Raw genomic sequence first — 19,995 nt, forward strand, 5'->3', positions numbered from 1 at the left:
TATAGGGAAGAATATATTCCTCTTTTTTGGTATGTAACAACATTTTTTTTTTGCTTGTAAAGTAAGATGTAGAGGAAGAGACAGAAGGATAAAGAAAGATATAGGCACATATAGAGTGAGAGAGAGGTAAGCCTTTTCAAATGTGGCAACAAATAACTAATTTATTTCAAAAAATACAAAAAATAAAGATTGCTATAATCAAATACTCCTACAATATTTAAAAGATTTTGGTGCTAGAACTGCTACTGTCACTTTGCATGATAGATTAGTTGATCAGTTCATTCAAGTAGCAATTAAAGCAGTAAGGCTGCATAAAGAATATTATAAGGGACTCTCATTTCGGGGGAGAGGTTAATTTGTTGCTCCAACAAAAACAAAAACTTGCATGTAATATGAACACTACCGGCAAATATGAGGAAATCTTGAAAAATGATGAGATTTTGCGTAACGGGGACCATGGGAGAGCACTGTATGCTAGCCTGATTTACGGCAAGATTGACTGAAACCTACAGGAAAAAGAAAAAAGGGATCAAGATATAGCTTAGACTATAAAATGCATCACAAATTTGTTTGTATTCATTTTTGTTATGTTTTTACGTGTCGGACAAACATTTCGGGGGGAGGGGGTTTAATACCCCTTACCCCTGGATACGGCCTAGAATATACCATTAAAGTTCGGCCAATTTTTCAAGTTACCGTAAGAAGGGGTGCAAGCTCCTCGTTTTTGCTAGGATACCTTTGGAACTATTAACCATCAGTCAATGAAATATGATTGATGGTTTTACATCTGCTTAATATAGAGGGGATTCCCACCTAAAGAGACCGTACCTTGTGGAGTTCAAGAAAGTTTTGAAAGGATTTCTTTAAAATTGCTGGACATGTCACGTTTATAATTCAGTGAAATCATATAATTCGGCCATTAAAATTTATTTAAGTAATTAATAATGATTATAATTCGCTATAATTCATTTTGATTATTTTTTTTACTTTGAGTTCATTCACAATTCAACTATTCAGAAGGGTGAGCAAGATTGTTTTATTATACATTATAAGTTTGTCAATGTACTTCAAAGTAATAGGCAGGGTAGCATCCAAGAAAGGGGAGTTATCTGATTTTAACCTCCCCTCCCGCCACCCACCAAAATTTTTGTCCAACTCGTACAAGAGTAACAAAAACTCACGTAAATAATTTTTTTACGTTTAGTGAGGTTTTTTGTAGCTCTCCCATGAATAAATACCCCCCCCCACCGAACAAAAGTCATGGATACGGACGAGGTAAATAAGCAAAAATTATTTTGAATTATCGTAACAAAGAAAAAACACCTCCGCTCTACTGTGGAAGATACTTTGATCCACATTTGGTAAAGGATCCACGCTGGCCTTCGACAATATTTTCAAAGTGTTACGTAGCCCAGAAAAGCTTAAAAATCTCATTCTAACTCATTATACAATTTAACTGCTAACGCCAAGTCAAATTTTAGATACAGTCATACAAAATTCTTTAATTTGACACAAAGATGCCAACTACTTTAGGTCCAAGCTTTTTCCCAGGTAAAAAAAAAAAAAAAAAAAAATCAGTTCAGAATTCCCGCTAAAAGCCAAATTTCTAATGTACTGATGTTCAGGTTAATGTAAAAGTAAATAATTCACAATTAATGTATATGATGTAAGAATCAATTCAAGCCGCTATTTCGACGTTTTGAGTTAACCCGTACGCAAATAAAGGACTAGAGCTTGGCCTAACTAGGCCTAAATTCGGAATAATACGGATCTGAATTCAAGTTACCTCAAGACTTCCTTTCTTTTTACTGTAGATGTCAGTCAACCGTGATATAAATCAGGCTATCACATAAGGTTTAGCCTTGGCCCTCGTCTCCCAGGTTCTCATCATTCTAGGACAGAAAATTATTTTATGCACAGTTACTTATCCAAATCATGAAATTCATACTATTGAGACAATAGACGCTGTTGGAAATATCATATAATATAATATATTATATTATAATGTATAGTAATTATTATATATAATATATAATATAATAATAATTATATTATATAATATAATGTTGGAATTATTATAGAATAGACAGTAAATTTCATATTTCAAGTATTTTTAAAGGTGGTTTTTAAATATGGTAAACTAATACCATATATGGTAAAATATGGTAAACTAAAAAATATGGTAAACTATGGTAAACTCAAAATATGGTAAACTAAAAGCAGGCTATCAAACAAGGTTTGGCCCTGGCCCTCGTCTCCGAGCATCTCATCAATTTTTAGATCTACTCCACAATTACCTGATCTACTTCTAAATTATGACTATTTTTTGTTTTTAAAACAAGTTGTCCTCCCCCCAAAAAAAAAAATTAGCCCTCTTATAGTGTTCTGTGTATGTGTTACTGTGAATGTCCGAGTTCAACGTTAATGTCGACATTCAATGGTGAATGTCCAAATTCCTTTTTCTCTGCTTAGATTCAATTAGCTTTGCGAATCAACTTTTTCAGTCTAATGCAAGCTTTGATGTTAAAAGTTAGGTTAGAATAGATTGAGTTAGATTATAAGTCTCAGAAATATGTTAAAACCTAACTTAACCTAACCTGTCACCATCAAACCTTGCATAAAACTCAAAAGCTGACTGGCAACGCTGATTAAATCCAAGGAGAAAAAGGTATTTTGGACATTCACCGAAGAATGTCGACGTTCACCAATTTTGGACATTCACGGTAACATATGTATTCAACTTGTATTATATAATTGGTGATTGAATGAACAGACCGACTAATCTAAGATTTTAAGTTGCAACACAGATTACCAGTATGTTTGCGCAACTGTTAAGAAATTTATTTTCAAAAGACACTTCGGGCGAATTAATCTCGATCATACACCAGCAGCGTTTGATAAAATCCACCTGTGTTTTTTTTTTTTAAATAAAAAACTATTTGGAAAAAAATTATGTAATGACTTTTTACAGGAAAGTTGACCTAAATAATTGGTTTTGCATGCTTCCGGAAAACTGAAAAACTGAAAACTTTGCTGGTGGCATAGTAGAAAAGCACAATTAAAACAAATGCTGAAAAAGCACAATTTCTTGAAAAAGGACAATTGAAACAAACATTGAACGTAATTGACATAGAGGTATAAATTGGGTAGACAGTTTTTATTCGCTGTTTACTGAGATAGCTAAGAAATAGACCTATCCTTAGAATCAGGATTTCATCTTGAAACCAATTTTAATATTCGTTTTTGTCACGAATTTAATTTACCAACAACCCCGCCAAATGGTCAAATATATACCCTGAGTTTATATATGCAATGAATATTCCGTCGTTTTGATAAACCGTTAAATCAGTTTGAAGAATGGAGTGACGTATTTAAAATTCAGTCCTTATATAGGGAAGGGGTGGACCATTCGGGAGGATATGGCGGGAAAGTAAATTGCAGTAGAAATGAATGTTATGTTTGGATTCGAGATGGGACTCTGATTCTAAAATTAAGTCTGTTTCTTAGCTTCCCATTTTATTAGTTGACTCGAACTAATGGCTGTCTATGTGAATGGTTAATTAAAAGAGGGTAAATAAAAGAGGGGGCATTATCCAATCTTTTTTTTATTATTTTAAATACCACTTTTAGGCATTTAAAGATAAAATTACCGAAAAGTATTTTACGTTTTCACGATTTTAAATTGTTTCTTTGAAGTTAGAGTTAGAGATAACATTTATGGAAAATAAAACGTGTTTTACATAGTAGATTTCAAGATATAGTCCTGTGAATATGGAAACAGTAAACCTTTGAGATACTTAATCTGTTAGAGACACTTTGAGATGGTTACTGTTAAAGATTAATTAAAAAGACTTTTTCCACAAAATAAGTTTTTCAAAGGAAAGTAAAGAACTCCATTAAACAAAGAATCAGCAAAAGTAAAATCAAATAATCTACCAAGCGTGAAACTACCACAAATCAGCATCGATAAATAAATGAAACCCAAAACGAACAGAAATTACAATAAATAACTGAGTCAAACTCAAAACGTGCAGAAATTAACATAAGTTGGGCTCAAAACCCCTATACCTTCGTAAGGCCAGAACATAATTTGCTCTTTACTGAAAAATATATAAATGTTTTCACTTTTATAACTTTAATAAATCAAATAATATTAAAGTTTTGATTACTAAATATCAGTATATGTATATTAAACTGACAATGCACATTCATTTGTATTTTCTTCAGTAAAGTCCACTCTTCCCCCCCTAAGGATTTAAATCCCCAAATAGATCTTAAGACAGATTTTGTAAACCTCTCAATTGTAAATTTTCTAGATATATCTTATATATAGTAAATAAAAGTTCAAATAGAAATATCATACTTTAATAGACAGTGTTTCACAAATAATATTAGAAATTCACAAAAATACCAGATATTTCGGTCACATATACAGTGACCGTCATCAGTAGTAAAACTATACTAAGACAATGAAACACAAAAGTTTATATACGAAATAAAATAAAACTACACATTGTTTAATTCTCTAATTCTTTTCAAAGCAAAGGCAGAATCTAGCGTTCTTGACCTTCTTGGACCCGGTTCATTAGCGTTCAATGAAAGAACAATTGATATGAAATATCTGGTATTTTTTGTGAATTTCTAACACTGTTTGTGAAACACTGTCTATTAAAAGGATTTTATCCCTATTTTAACTTTTATTTATCGTCATGGAAAGGCAGTGTGGTCTCCGAAATTATATAGATAGTAAATTTTTTCGAAATAGTAAAACATGTTTTACATAGTAAATGGTCGAGAACCATTGGCGCTCATAACCTGAGTTTTAGGGGTGGCTTAGCTGGTCTAATTGGCACTTCTAATAGCACAAAAATATAAATATAATTGGCACAAAAATATAATTGGCACAAAAATATAATTGGCACAAAAATATAAAATATAAGGCAGCATCATTAAGCCAGGGGAAGTGGAGCCTCCCTCTGCCCCCCCCATATTGGCGCCCCTGTCAAGACCCGAAACTCGGCTGCAATGACTGAATGGTGTTTTTTTGTCTTTCTTTAAAGCTTAGACTTGTGTAAAACTTACCACCGACTTTTTCAAACTAGGGAAACTCTATTGGCTGCTTCCATCAAATTTTTCCTATCTTATTTGGCACTAAATATATTTAGAGATCATTTTCCAAAAGATATTATATCTTATTTTCCTCCCCACACAGATTGTTATGTTATGGCACAATAAATATCGAAGTTGATCCTCCGTATTGAAAATTCCCCCCCCCAAAAAAAATGTTTGTTTTGAAATTCAATTTCAATTTTTAAATTTATTTCACAAAAACAACAACAAGTAAACGCAAGGCTTAAACGTTCCCTGCTGTTTACCATAGCTTAAGGTTTAAGCTCTGTTAAACACCAGGGAACAGAAAAATTAAAACTACCAACTGTCTGACAAAAAAAAATTAATAATAGCATACTAAAAAACGAAGAAAGAAAAATAAAATGTAAATTCAACACTATAGAGGAAGAAAAAGAAATGAAGAAAGAGAAAAAGGTAATCAAAGGCAAGAGAATCTTTAACAATATTTTTAATACGGTGACTCCGACGAACTCACGCAGGAAGTTGTTCCAGATAATATAACACACGATAATGCATCATACAATGGGTTAAAAACTTTTCAACTTTTTCAATCTCTGGTAAAATCAATGTTACGCAATATACCGTTTTTTTTACCGCATATTACTGGGTAATATATTACAACAGCCAAAATCTTAAAAATTGGGCTTGGCCGTAAAAAAATTGATCTGACCTTAAGCTCTGAAATATCGATTATATCTGGCTTTTGATTTGATACTATGGTGCCAACATTTGGACAAAATTCTGAATTTCAAAGATATTAATCTGTAAACTATTTTCATTCATTTCAGAAAACCTCAAGAACGTATATATTTTTGTGTAGAAAAAATATCAAAAGAAAAAATCGACGATTTTTTTTTTTTGCATCAAATAGAAAGTTTGAGCTTTTTTTATATAAAAAGTGGATTGCCACAGTTTTAATGGGAAAGACAAGGATCGTTTAAAAAGGCATTTATTAGGGAAGAAAAGAATGCTAATTAATGCATTGGCGAAGTAAGTTTCGTCAATAAATTACAACACTTTGGCCCTATATTTTTATATTATTAGCTAAATGAGCATCTGAGAAGTCGAACTGATTATCCCAAATAAAAATGCATGTTTAGAGACTCGGGTGATAAAGCACTTATTGACTTGGTAGGTGGAAGGTGGATTATTGGAAGACATTTTTCTTATAACATGTGTTACAAAAGCTTTGTTGATAAATCAGAGTATTTTTTGGTAATATTAATCTCAGTACCAAAACTCATCTACAGTATTTGTAATTTTGTCCTGGTAAGGTAAAACAGAAATGTACAAAAAATGTTAGAAAGAAACTGCAACGCATGGGCAGGTATACAAATACCATGCATCTAAAACAATGATAGCAATAGCAAGGTAGACCTAAGTAACAGTTTTGCCAGATTCAAAAATTTTCAAGAAATCTATCATGAAAAAAATAGTGCAAGAAGCTTACCTAAATACACGTTGTCTGAAGTTTATTATAAATCGGTATGTCAATACTTTCAATTAATTTTTCAGGGAGCAGAGTATGTCTGATATAAGTAAAAAAGTAGCACAGTATGGCTTGTTCAGTGTGTACAGTATGGTGTAAGTAGGAGTGTTTCTGCTGCAGCGCTGCCACAATCGATAGGGGTTCGTGACCCTCTAAAATCCCCAACAGCTGATCACTTAATGGGCTTAGCAAATTATTAAACCCCATATTCAACTATTTGAGACAGAAAAAGGGAGGAGGAAAAGCTACTTAAATTGATAAAGTAAGGTAAATTTATAACTAGTTACAGCAACTTCAACTTTTGGTTTTTAACAATCTCAAATAATTAAATAAAATAAACAACACTTTCGCACTGAAGAAAAAAATATGAGGGCTCACGGTTAATATTTTCACTTTTATTTAAATTTAAACGATTAATAATTTAAATATTAATATTTTTATTAGCACTAAATATTTTAAATATAAATATTCTAATTATTTAAATGATAATATTTTGGGGTTGGTTTTAAAAGAAAGAAGAAGATTAAATGTCTCCCAACCCAATCAATAGACAATTTTTTGTGTTATAAATGCTTAACTTTTAGAGCACGTTCAAGTCGTGTGTCAATTTGATTACAGGCCAAAAATCCAATGAGTGGTCATGCAACAACGACATTTATAATTTTTTTTCTCTCTGGAAACTCGTTATTGCTGCCGGCTATGATAAGAGCAATGGGTATATAAACAGATTTTTTTTTCTGGAATCTTCAGAACGCCTGTAGAGAGCAGCGTCTCAGTACAGGATGAAGAACTACGCATTTTTACTCTTAGGCCTTGCTGCCAGTAAGTGACCTTATATTTCATTACTCTTTTTCTTATTTTCTTTCTCAACCAACTCCCTATTTTCAATGGTACTCCACACGGTACATTACTTGGTACTTTTTTTGTTTTAAACTCTGATTAAAAGCTTGCGTTGCAAAATATTTAATATATATAATTTGTTGACGATTCGATTATCCTGAATACCAACTACAAAAATTTACGCTCCGATTAAAAGTCAAGTGCAATGGAAGAATTTCTTATGAAAAACTCTTTGTTCAGTCGATTTTCTCTGATTTAGTAGTGTAAATTCACGAAAATGTAGGGAGATGGGAAATTTTTTTTCAAGATCAAGGTGGTCAATTTTACTGTTTATGTTTCCAATGCAGAGAAAAACGCATTTTTCAACGAAAATACAAAAAAAGAAAAAAACAGAAATGTTTTCAAAATTTAAGGGAGGGGACAAAAAATCTAGAGGAACGATCCCCTGCCCTGGTAATTAATTTAACTCTTCAAAGCTGTTTAAAAGTCGTACTTGATCTGAAATGGGAAAAGGGATTTATATTCACAACTTTCTCCACCGAGCCAGTAGTGATAATTGCCGCTTAAATAGCTCACAAATAAAGGCTCACAAATAAATTCAAATGTCTTAAGTCACACTCCCTCGAGTAATTCTTTGCGCTTTCTTTACCTGATGATGTTAGTACGGTCTAGGAATCTCATCTTTCAAGCAATTGATCGGGTTGGACAATTGTGTTCAAGACAAGCCATGGAGAATAGTATTTTAAATAACTGACTTCCCTTGTTCTTATATCTGTAAACAAAAAACCTGTTTTCTCTAAACAAAAAACCTGTGCCTCAAAAGTAATTCCCTTAAGAATAGTGTCTTTGCTAGTTTTTTGTTTTATTTGTGGACATATTTTAAACTATTTTTGTTGATTAATTTCTATTTCGCGGATAGCTTATCTAATCTTTGACTATACAATAGCTTGACGCCATTACAGCTTGGCTGTAATGTTTTCTAATGATCCTAAATTAGGACCTAATTTTTCTTTTTTATTCTCAGTCACCCTTTAGTGTTACTTTGTTTAGCACCACCTCTCCTCTCTATTTCCTATTGTAGACAATAAACTTCCCCACAAGTTTCTCGTACGTTGAATTAAGCCCCTTGCTATTTTCTTGGGAACTTTGTGTCTATCTCTTAAAGAAACCTTGTTTTATAGCATAAGGAAATAACATAAGGAAAAATGTTCTTGCTCTTTCTTCCTCATTTCTTCTTCGCTCCCCTCCCCAAATCTCTTCTCACTGATCTTGTCTCTCTTTTCTGGGTACAAAATACCCAATTTTTGTTAATACAGAAAGAGAGAGAGGGAGAAAGAGGGAGAGAGAGAAAAAAAGGGAGAGGGAGGGGAAGAGAGAGAGAGAGAGAGGGGGGAGATAGAGAGAGAGATAGAGAGAGAGATAGAGAGAGAGAGAGAGAGAAAAAAAGGGAGACGCATAGAAATGACTAATCTCAATGAACGAAAAAAGGACGATATAAAAAGAAGCACTCCAAGGCTAGTCTAAATATTTAGGATGTCCTTTTGAAAGGGGTGGTTATTCCTTGTCCTAAGGCTTCAACATGGTCACGATATTCTCAGAAAATAGAAAAATATATTCAATCGATTATTTGTTTTTTTTTCGGTATTATTCCCTAAAATACTCTCCCCCCCCCAAAAAAAAAAATAAATATATATATATATATATATATATATATATATATATATATATATATATATATATATATATATATATATATATATATATATATAGAAAATTAAATAACTGGTAAGAAAGCATTTGAGAATGTGTCAATACAACCAAATTATGCGTAAGCAATTTATTTGTATACATATATATATACATATATATATATAGTATATATATATATATATACATATATATATATATATACATATATATATATATATATATATATATATATATATATATATATATATATATATATATATATATATATATATATATATATATATATATATATATATATATATATATATATATATATATATATATATATATATATATATATATATATATATATATATATATATAATCTAAATATCTAATTTTTAGTCGCTTCTGCTGCCGAAATTCGTGGGCTCCTTTGTAGTGACAAAGCAACTATCACACGAACATGGTCTGTTGTTACCGACTTGCCATCTTTTGGACGTAACGTTTTCCTTAGGTAACTTTTACTTATTTCCTTTTTTAACGGGATGTTTTAGCTCATCAATGTTATATTATTTAATTGTTTACTAGAAAAAATAATCTGTGGGTAATCTTAAAAAAAGTCCCTTAAGTGTTTAGGTTACTTTGGTTCCTATTACAACATCAACTGAATTGTCCTATGCTCTATAAAATATTTTTATGTATAGAAATTAATTTAAAAGCCAAAATTGATCAAGCAAATCACAACCAAACTTTTATCATTACACATGTCTATTTTTCTACGATATTTGATAAAAATTTGTTTTGATATCATCCAAAATTAAATATGCATGCCACAGACTCGTAAAAACAAGAGGGTGCCGGGACTTTAGTTACCTGAAACCTCACTGTTTTGTCTTTATTTTCTAATTCTTCCTATTTTGAAATGGATGGACCTGTGTCTAGACATGGAAGTCTTGCTAGATATACATGTGAATGCCACTTTAGCCAAATATTTTTGTTTCTTGATTTCTTAGGAAAATGGAATTGGGCGTTTTGAATATACAGAGAGTTTTTTTTAGTTATTGCCGCCATTAGATTGATTGTCTTAATCATTGTAATCCTTACTTCTCATTGAAGCCTAGGAATCGCATTTTCTCAACAACAACTAATCAAGCATCTTTTTATAGTGTTTTTGCTGCAAAACCAGAGTACAAGAATCTGTTCGTTGAATTCCGTAACATTCCAGCTTCTGAGCTGGCCAACAGTGAGCGGCTCCTCTACCATGGTGGCCGCGTTTTGGCATCCGTTAATGAGGTCATCTCTGCAATGGATACACCTGACCTTGCAGTAAGGACACTCACTGCTCTTGGTGAAAGACATATCAGTAGAGGCACTGTGAGACGACACTTCGAGGTAAGAATTCCATTTGGATTGTGCAGAGAAAAAGAATACAATAAGAGAACTATATAGAGAGAAATCTATATAAGAAAGAGAGGTCATCTAATCAGAACGAATTAAAAACAATATCTTACTGAATGATTATTTCATTTCCCATGCAACAGAGCCCTCATTTAGTTCAACACCTTTCAACTCAACCCATTTAACCCTAGTTCAACTCAACCTCGTTTAACTGAATCCCCTTATTACTCAACCTCCGTTTGACTTAACCCACGTTTAAATCAACCCCGTTTAAATCATTTTTTGTTTAGCTCAACCCCAATTCAATTTAGCCCCATTCAACTCAAACCCATGCAACTCCACCCCTGTTTAACCTAATCCCATTTAACTCAATCCTCCTTAAATCAAAAATATAACTAGAAAATATAACCCAGCCTATTTTGTCGAAAGAGAGAAAAGTTGACTCGAATTAAATGTCTTTGTTCATTGAATGGTTTATTTTAAGTGATTTTATCACTGTTGGAATTGATTTTCTTTTATGCTGCTTTAATGTAATAATAATCCCCTCCCCATTTTTAAATAAAACAATAATTTATCCTTTTGTCTTGATTATTTGAATTTGTAACACAAGAGAGAAAAAGTTTCATGCACAGAGCCCCAACACACTTCAATTTCATGGTTACAGAAGTAGCAGCAACATAGTACAAAGCAAACCACGACCCATCATAAACAAAGTTTAAAAATGGATTTAAAAAACTTTCTCGTAAGAACTTAACTTTACAAGTTTATTGTGAAAAAAGTTTACGGGAAATTTGAAAAACAGCTCGAAACGCTGATGTCTCTTTTTTTCTTTTTCATTTCTTCATCCGCAACCAGGCGCTAGGACATTATGGAGAACAATTTAAGAGGTCATTTGAAAGTTAATGCTTCACATTTACGTGCCTTTTATAATTTCGTCATGACAAAGCCATCATAAAATGTCATATGGCACAAAAATGTAATTTTGCTGTCATATCTGGAGCATAAAGGATTGAAACAATAAGCTCCATTGATCGGGTGTTAAAACCGCTTTTGATTATTTCCTCTCCCAATCCCCTTGAAAGTGGAAAAGAAAAAAAGTTTTGGAAATACTGCCTATGCGTGGAAAAAACTTATTCGAATACAAAGTTGATTCGTTACTGTCAGATATATATTAGTTCCATCTCAAGAGTGAAATGGATTGCGAAGTGGATTTTCAGAATTTCTAAAAAGAGCTTAAAACTAGTCGTTACTTTTTTTTTTAGCTCTATAGGGTGGCAGGACTATTGCAGGGGCGTTAAGATGGGTGACCGTTTAAGGTTCTCAGAATTCGAGTTTTATTTCCCCTGCCACATAAAGGCGTGCATTGGTTGGTCATCCAGCTAGCAAATTAATTGAAACTTGGATAAATTTACCGATAAAACATTTCCCATTAAAACCATAAAATCTTCATTTCACTTAAAGCTTAAACCCCGTAGAATCATTGAAACGTCAGATTTGACCTTAAGTTTAGGGCACTGCAATATAAACAGGGAACTGCGGGTGAAGCGAGAAGCAAATTTTGAGCTTCTAATCAGCTCTAGTTCAAACTTATTCTTAAACCAATTCGAATGAATTTTCAGTCGAACCTTGGGTTGTATTGAAATGGGATTGAATTGCAGAGGGGTTAAGTAAAATGTGGTTGAGTTAAACAGGGGCTGGGTTTCATAGGGGCTGAATTAAATGGGATTGTGTTAAACGGGGGTTAGTTTAAACCACTGTATATGGATTTAGACAGTACAATCATTCCCTATTTCAACCATTAGACAAAGCCGGACCGAGATGCACGCGCTCCGGAGAACATTAAACAAGTAGAAACATAATCGACATAAGATTTTTTCAGATTTCTCTTGAACGTGAAACTTGCTTCATCTTTGTAACACTAACTTTTAAAGAATCTAATTTTAAATTAATTTATTCCAATACATATATAAAAATCGGTAATTACTAGTGTAATGTTATTATTAGGAATTTTTGGAAATTACAAGTAGATTTCGAAGTCTCGAGCTGATTTCGAAGCCATTTTGAAAAAGTTCCCGCCAAAACACGCGTCCTGAGGTAGTATACACAGGACCATTGATGGTTGATTAAAAGGGAGGAGCTGTTTGTACGTGCCAATAATGTAGTAGCCAAAAATTACTGAGTTTGATTATACTGTATAAATTTATATACAGTAGTTTAATCGGGAGTTGAGTTTAATTGGAGCTGATTCAAATAGAAGTTGAGTTGAGCAACGGTTGAAATTTGGGGCTGTGTTGAACGGGGCTGGATTAAACTGGGGCTGAGTTACATAAACACCAAATATTTTTTAAGAGAAAAAACTTGGGATACATCCCAAATACCCCATGTGCTTTGATAAATCCTTGGACATAATCCTAAAACGTAAAATAAAAAAAAAAATGTGCACCTAGAAGTAGGAATTGTTAAGTGGCAACCCCTCTCCTTCCATAAAAATCTGTATCTCCCCCCATTATATTTTATGGCTGTGTTCACATTTAAAAATAATAATTATTTATTTATTACCCACTATAAAAAAGAAGCGGAGTACATCAAGAACAAAAAAAAATAAATTAAAAAAAAACAAAAACAACAAAAAAGCAAAATCGCTTTTGAAGCAGTTTTAAAGCAAGATCAACTATATTAAAAGACGAAATGGAGAACAGGATCAAGGATTTTAATATTTCTTGATACCACCTTCCCCAATAAAATATACTAACTTTCCCAAAGTTTTCTATGGCTGTGTTTATATTTGACGTGATTTTAAAACTATGTCAACTATGTTAGAAGATGAATTTCAGAATAGGATTTACAAAGTACTCTATTAAGATCAGGGGGTCATTTTTCTACTGTTTCCATCCCAGAAATTATCGCTTTAAAATGTATTAAATAAAAAAAAAAGTTTTTTTTTAACTGAAAGTAAGGGGCAACATTAAAACTTAGAACGAACAGAAATCATTACGTATATGAAAGGGATTGCCCCCTCCACAACACCTTGCTCTTTGCGCTAAAGTTTTTTTTAGTACTTTTAAAAAAGCTTTTTATTGTTCTAATTAAACAACCGTTGTGTTTCAGGAATCATTCATAAAGAATTGGGTCAAAATTAAAACTTTAGCGTAAAGAGCGAGGTGTTGAGGAGGGTTAAACCCCCTTCATATACGTAATAATTTCCGTTCGTTTTGAGTTTTAACGTTGCTCCTTACTTTTAGTTGGAAAAACTTGTTTTTTATTTAATTTCTGATCGCTTTTTAAATAATGCCAGGAAATCTGGCCCCACCTCCATGGAGAAATCCCCCTCCCAACGGATATATCCTCTAAACAATTCAATCTCAGTGAAAATTTACACTGGACGGAAAAGAGAAAGCAGGACATACAAAAAGGAATTTTGCAAAGAAATTTTGGCAAATACCTCAGTGTATAATTTCCCTTGACAAGCTTCCCCTGGAAACTTCCCTCTCCATGTAAAATTCCCCCGTGGAAAAACTCGCAGCAGAAAATTTGTCCCCCCCCCCACCCGAAAATGTATGCATACTTACCAAAAACAAATACTATGTGTAAGCAATGGACAGATTTTATAACTTAAATACAAATACCCTGGGGCTGTGGGGAGGGGGCCACGTCTTACCCAAAGGCATAGCTATTGGGCCTTTTAACTGTGACAAACAAAATAGCTATCTCAAAATTTTGATTGGATGATTTTGGGAAAAAGGGACGAGAGAGGGGTCCTAGTTGCCCTCCAATCTTTTTGGTCACTTAAAAGAGGCGCTAGAACTATTAATTTTCATTCTAATGGGCCTTCTTACAATGTTCTAGGACCAATGGGTCTATACCATCAGCCCTGGAAAAAAACAAGCAAAAAAAAAACCAACAAATAAACACTCATTCGTGATCCTTCTTCTGGCCAAAAATACAAAATTCCGCATTTTTTTATATAGGAGATTGAAACCTCTAGAGTAGGGTTCTCTGATACGCTGAATCTGATGGTGTGTTTTTTATTTAAATTCTATGAATTTTAGGGGGTGTTTCCCCTTTTTTTTAGAAAATCAGGCAAATTTTTCTCTGGCTCATAGCCTTTGATGGGTGAAACTAAACTTAATGAAATTCATATATTTGAAATCCGCATAATAATCTGATTTTCTTATATATCTATGGGTATCTAAACTCCGTTTTTAGAGTTTTGGGTACTATTGAACCGGGTCGCTCCTTACTTATGGTTCGTTACCACGAACCATTTGAAAATCTTCAGAAATCACACTAAAACCTATCCTATCGGTGTGTGAAGCGCGAAGTTTCTAGCCGTCACCATTTATGATTCCTTTCAGTGATATTTATTTTGTCTACCTAGTTTTATTTTTCCCGGTTTATATTTTATGGGTTTTATATGTTATATATGTTTTATTTGTTTTATGGATTCTAAACAGGCAAAAAGATAAAATACTAATCGCTGTCTGCTCAATTTTTTTCTGAATAGTTGTAAACCTGGATGGAAGTTCAGAGGTTATCAAAATTGATCAATATTGAACTGAAAATGGTGGAAATAAACACCAACATTTAAAAATTTCAAACATAATCACTTATCCTACTCACTTCTAAGATTATATTAATCAGGGTTATCAATATGAGGGAAAATTGGATAATCTTAACAACACAAAAATTTCTTAAAGCTTAGTGATTTTTTCTTATGATGCCAAATTTTCTAGGCTTTTTCTTATGCCTTCATTGATGAATTGAAGCAAAGAGGAGTTGACTCAGCTGATCTTGCTGCTTGGAGAAGAGGCTGGGATACCATCATCGATGTTCTTGAGGCTGGACTCTTAAAACGTCAGATCGACCTCGAAGTCACCGGGCTTAGTTGTTTGGATGTTACAAACGTTCAGGAAAGCTGGTCAAAAATCAGTGGAGACCTCAAAACCACCGGATCAGTTGTTTTCCAGAGGTAATTCAAAAATACTGTTAGAAAATTAGCCGGGGGGTTGCAGATAGGCGGCTTGATCAAGTCATGGAATATCATTTAGTATATACCTAAATTATTATTAGAAGGCGATTACAGAATTTTAACAAGAAGATTAGTTAGTTGAATTTGTTTTTAAATAAATGGAAAAGATCATAAATAGGTAGTCTTGGACAATTTTCATATCAAGAGGAGAATTAAAGCTGAAACTGGAGAACCAAAAAGAACCGAGCAATTTTAATAGTCGACAAAAGTCTATATAAAAATATTGACCAACGATTTGATGATGTACTTTTGCATCCAAATGAATTCAGAGTAGGTGTCCCACCTGAAAACCAAGAATCCAGCATAAAAAGATTACTTAGATAATTAGGCAATAAAGGGATTAAGGATTTTAAGGTTTCCGTTCCCTTTGGAAGTTTTGACATGTTATTTTTCTGCTGTACTACAGTTTTAACGTTTTAAAGTAAGATCTGGGGCGCATCTAGGGGTTGGGGTGACTCCCCCAAAAACACCTTTGAAATTTAACTGTCTTCGACGTCTTAATTCGAAGTGTGGTGACGCATTTGTCGGCACACTGGACGATTTTGTTGACATATTATTTATTCCCCCTCCCAAACTCAAAGCCCTAGCTTCACCCCTGGGTAAGATACGAATTGTGTATTTATTTGATTGGTAGAATTCAGGTTAACCGTGTTCGGGTTTACACTTTGAAATTTGCTCTGCAAAAAAATGGTCTAAAATCGTTGAAAAATGAACATTTTCCAATTTCTTAGACATCTTTAGATCATTCTCTAAGAAACAGCCTAAATAATATTGCAATTCTGGCATTTTGAAAGGTAGATCTAAAAATAATGGATTCATCTCATTCCTTTCGGAGTGCATACAGGTATTAGCTTTTCGCAGAATTGCATATTTCAGAGAGAACATAAGCGTTATAAGTAGCAAAGGGAGTTTCTTTTCTAACTGAATTAGCAACAATATGCGCTTGAATGAAGACCGAACACTTACTTGATTATAAAATGTACAGAAACCACTGAACCACAGCCATTGAACCACTCATGTTCATAAGAGAATTGAGGGGGATCTGATAAATAGCTTCAAACAAAGAAAAAAAAATATATAGCCCCCATTCAAGAGATCATTCTCTTTAAGGAAAATTACCGATTATATAAACATTGATGAAATTTTTACTTCAGTTGCATAGTTATGTTTGTTGATGATATTTTTGAAATAGCAATTTGATTTAGAACAACAAAACCTCCAAGAAATGTGTCTTCGTCTGGGGGGAGGGGGATGTGGCTCACACAGTCTCAGAATCAAGGGTCAAAACTATGCAGCTCTTTGCACATTTTATTAAAGATCGTTAAAATGTTGCGCTTCGTTAAAACCTGAATCGTCAAGGAGATTTTAGCGTTTATGATTGGCCATCCAAAATGCATCCATAGCCCCTCTAACTCAATAGCCAACTTTCAGCAGAAGGATCATGTTTCACCATGTTTGAGCAAGAATATAGCAATAATTTCAATCTTGGTGCAGAGCCAAGTCTAAGGTGCGTTTTAACCTAGTACACAACCGGGATAAGTCTTAACTGAATGTAAAAGATCTGACTTGGACAGAAGTCAGAGCCACTGGCACTTGTGCAAGAATTCTGTCGGGAAGTCGAATCGCTTATACTTTGTTGCTCCATAGAGTTGAAACGTCATTGGAAGAAGTACATAGTAAGGCTATGTATGCACAGAGTAGGGTGGAAACAAACTTGCGCAGCTGCGATGGCCTCAGTCAGCTTGGTGATATCTGGCATTAATTGAGGTATGTATAATATCTGAATCCAGAAAAGATGATGACTGAACTACTTACAATGATTTTTAGCCTTCGGTTAATCCCAGTTGTATGTTTCATTTGTGAAGAAGGAAAGGAAGTCTGTAATTTCTATTGTGTAAGATTAAATTTGCAGGTGATACACAGGCTATCAGCCATTTTTTGCATTTTTTTTATATTTTTTTTTATCTAGATCAACCCAATCATGGAAAGGCTAAATTACTGACTAAAAACACATGTAACCAACATGCTTAAAATAAAGGCACAAAGCCGCCTTCTTTCAGCATGCACGCCTAGTCCTCCTCATGGTTTAATATATTTCTTGAGTTTAACGTTTTCTTTTATTCTGATATCACTTTTCCCGCTATGTGTGCTGATAACGTTCTCTCAAGGTTCACATTAAAAAAAAAAAAAAAAAAAAAAAAAAAAAACACTGTTGCGGTAGGCAATATTTAAATAGCATCATTGGTGCTTTGCTCACGTGGAAGTATCTCTTTTATTGCTGCTGTTGTTCTTTAGAAAAATTATCATACATTTTTATGGTTGTTGCTTATGCTTCAGAAAAAAGTGATTGAATTACTACTCAGATTTAAACTAAAAATATAAGAAATTATGGAGAAAAACATCCATATTTCTGAAAGCTAAAGTAATTACAAATGCTATTAAATTATTTGACCTCAAATTATTTGTAGACTTCAAAATTGAATTATTCTAAGTTAATTAAAGTAATCTTTGCATTAAAGAGTGTCGAAGTTAAATGACTAAATTTTTATTGTTAATTTCAGTTATAGCTATTTAATACTAGAAAACAATATTACATTGTTAATTTGCTATGATAAGTAAAATAACTGTTTGGTTAGATCAGAGAACAATAAACCACAACAAAGCCAATTCAATATCCCCCCTGCTATTCTCAAAAGGAAATAAGGCAGACTATATCCGGAGCACCGCAGCAGGTTTAGGCTGGTGAATAGGCTATTTTAAACATCGAAAAAGAAAAATAAATTTCAGCCATTTTGGGGCAACAATTTTTTAGGATAACGAAAATAGAACTTGGTTCAGTTTATTATTAAACCTTCCGGTTAATCTGTGTGTTTGAAGTTCTACACATCAACACACTGCGATGCTTCATTATGGTGCATATAAAGCTGTTCATGCTCTTAGTTTATTGAAGTAATATCAACTTAAAGAATTTACTTTATCTATATAAATAGAAATTTTAAATATAAAACGTTATAGTTCGAAAAGCGACGACAGCCTGTATGTTGCATTATTATTTACTCTTGTCATCACTTTATCTTGATTTTGTCGGATAGGTTTTTATTTAATGTTACTATACATCAAATGGAATACGTATTTACACTTTATCTGGTCTGGGCTAAAATGCGATTAAAATGTTGAATAACCATATTAATCGTTGCAATGATTGCAAATCGTTGCCCGTTGAATGGATAGTTTATAACGATTCAGATAAATTAATTTTTCTGAATAAAGTTAAATGTCGAAGTTAAATGACTAAGTTTTTATTGTGAATTTCAGTTATAGCTATTTAACACTAGAAAACAATATTACATTGTTAATTTGCTATGATTTTTTTTTATAAAGAATATAATAAATTAATAAAAAAATTAATAAATTAATTTTGGGAGAAAAACTCCCAGCAGTAAATTTGCTCCCCCTCCCGAAAATGTATGCATACATTCCAACAACAAATACTATGCGTAAATAATGGGCAAATTAGCTTAAAGACCTTCCCCCTGGGGCTGTAGGGAGGGGAAAAAAAGCAAATAAACACACATCCGTGATCTTTCTTCTGGCAAAAATACAAAATTCCACATTTTTTCAGATAGGAGCTTGAAACCTCTCCGATAGGGTTCTCTGCTACGCTGAATCTGATGGCGCGGTTTTCATTAAGATCACTTGACTTTTAGGGAGTGTTTCCCCTTTTTTCGAAAATTCCGAAAAGTTTCTCAGGCTCGTAACCTTTGATGGGTAAAACTAAACTTAATGAAATTTATATATTTGAAATTAGTTTAAAAAGGAGATTCTTTTGACATATCTATTGGTATCAAAGTTCCATTTTTTAGAGTTTCGATTACTATTGAGCCGGGTCGCTCCTTACTTACAATACGCTACAACGAACTGTTTGATTATTTTTCTTGTTTCTAAATGTGGTATAATGTGCTAGATACTTTGATCAGTCTGATTACAATACATAAAATTAATTTCATCCTCCACAATCATGGGAAGCCGATTTTTCATATAGAAAAAAAAAATTGGATTCATGTCAGGTATACAGAGGGTCATCCAGGTCAGGATAGGTCATACCATTAGAGCAGGGCACCTTCTTGGTTAAGGGGTTAGAAATTTATGGAAATTTGTTTATCTTTAGAATTTAAAGAAACATGAGGAGTTTTAATTTTGAACCGGCTGTTGTCATGAGGAATGAGGGGCTATGTAATTCGACTAACTAGTGTACCTTTCTAATATTTCATGAAATATTATAACTAAATCTGATAAACTAAATCTAAGAGAGGAGGGATGATTAACAACAAAAGCGCCGACGGTGCTCTATAAGAAATTGTGCATCCATACAAGAAAAGAAGGAGACGCTGTGAGACGTTGGTTGCTTGATGCAGTG

The 19,995-nt window shown here is 33.0% G+C and overlaps 1 protein-coding gene across 1 annotated transcript in view; it reads left to right on the top strand.

The window, feature by feature from the left end:
* Nucleotides 1–7,295: 7,295 nt before the first annotated feature.
* Nucleotides 7,296–19,995, top strand: part of LOC148955721 (uncharacterized) — a 49,157-nt gene continuing 36,457 nt past the window's right edge. The window contains exons 1-4 of the mRNA XM_089103663.1: nucleotides 7,296–7,441; nucleotides 9,554–9,665; nucleotides 10,318–10,543; nucleotides 15,283–15,518. Coding sequence (XP_088959789.1) covers nucleotides 7,402–7,441; nucleotides 9,554–9,665; nucleotides 10,318–10,543; nucleotides 15,283–15,518 — 614 coding nt within the window. The 5' untranslated portion in view covers nucleotides 7,296–7,401. The remainder of the gene's footprint in view (nucleotides 7,442–9,553; nucleotides 9,666–10,317; nucleotides 10,544–15,282; nucleotides 15,519–19,995) is intronic.

The sequence above is a fragment of the Artemia sp. Qi Xiang Cuo genome, chromosome 2 (assembly GCF_049724085.1).
Source record: "Artemia sp. Qi Xiang Cuo chromosome 2, ASM4972408v1, whole genome shotgun sequence".
NCBI lineage: Eukaryota > Metazoa > Arthropoda > Branchiopoda > Anostraca > Artemiidae > Artemia > Artemia sp. Qi Xiang Cuo.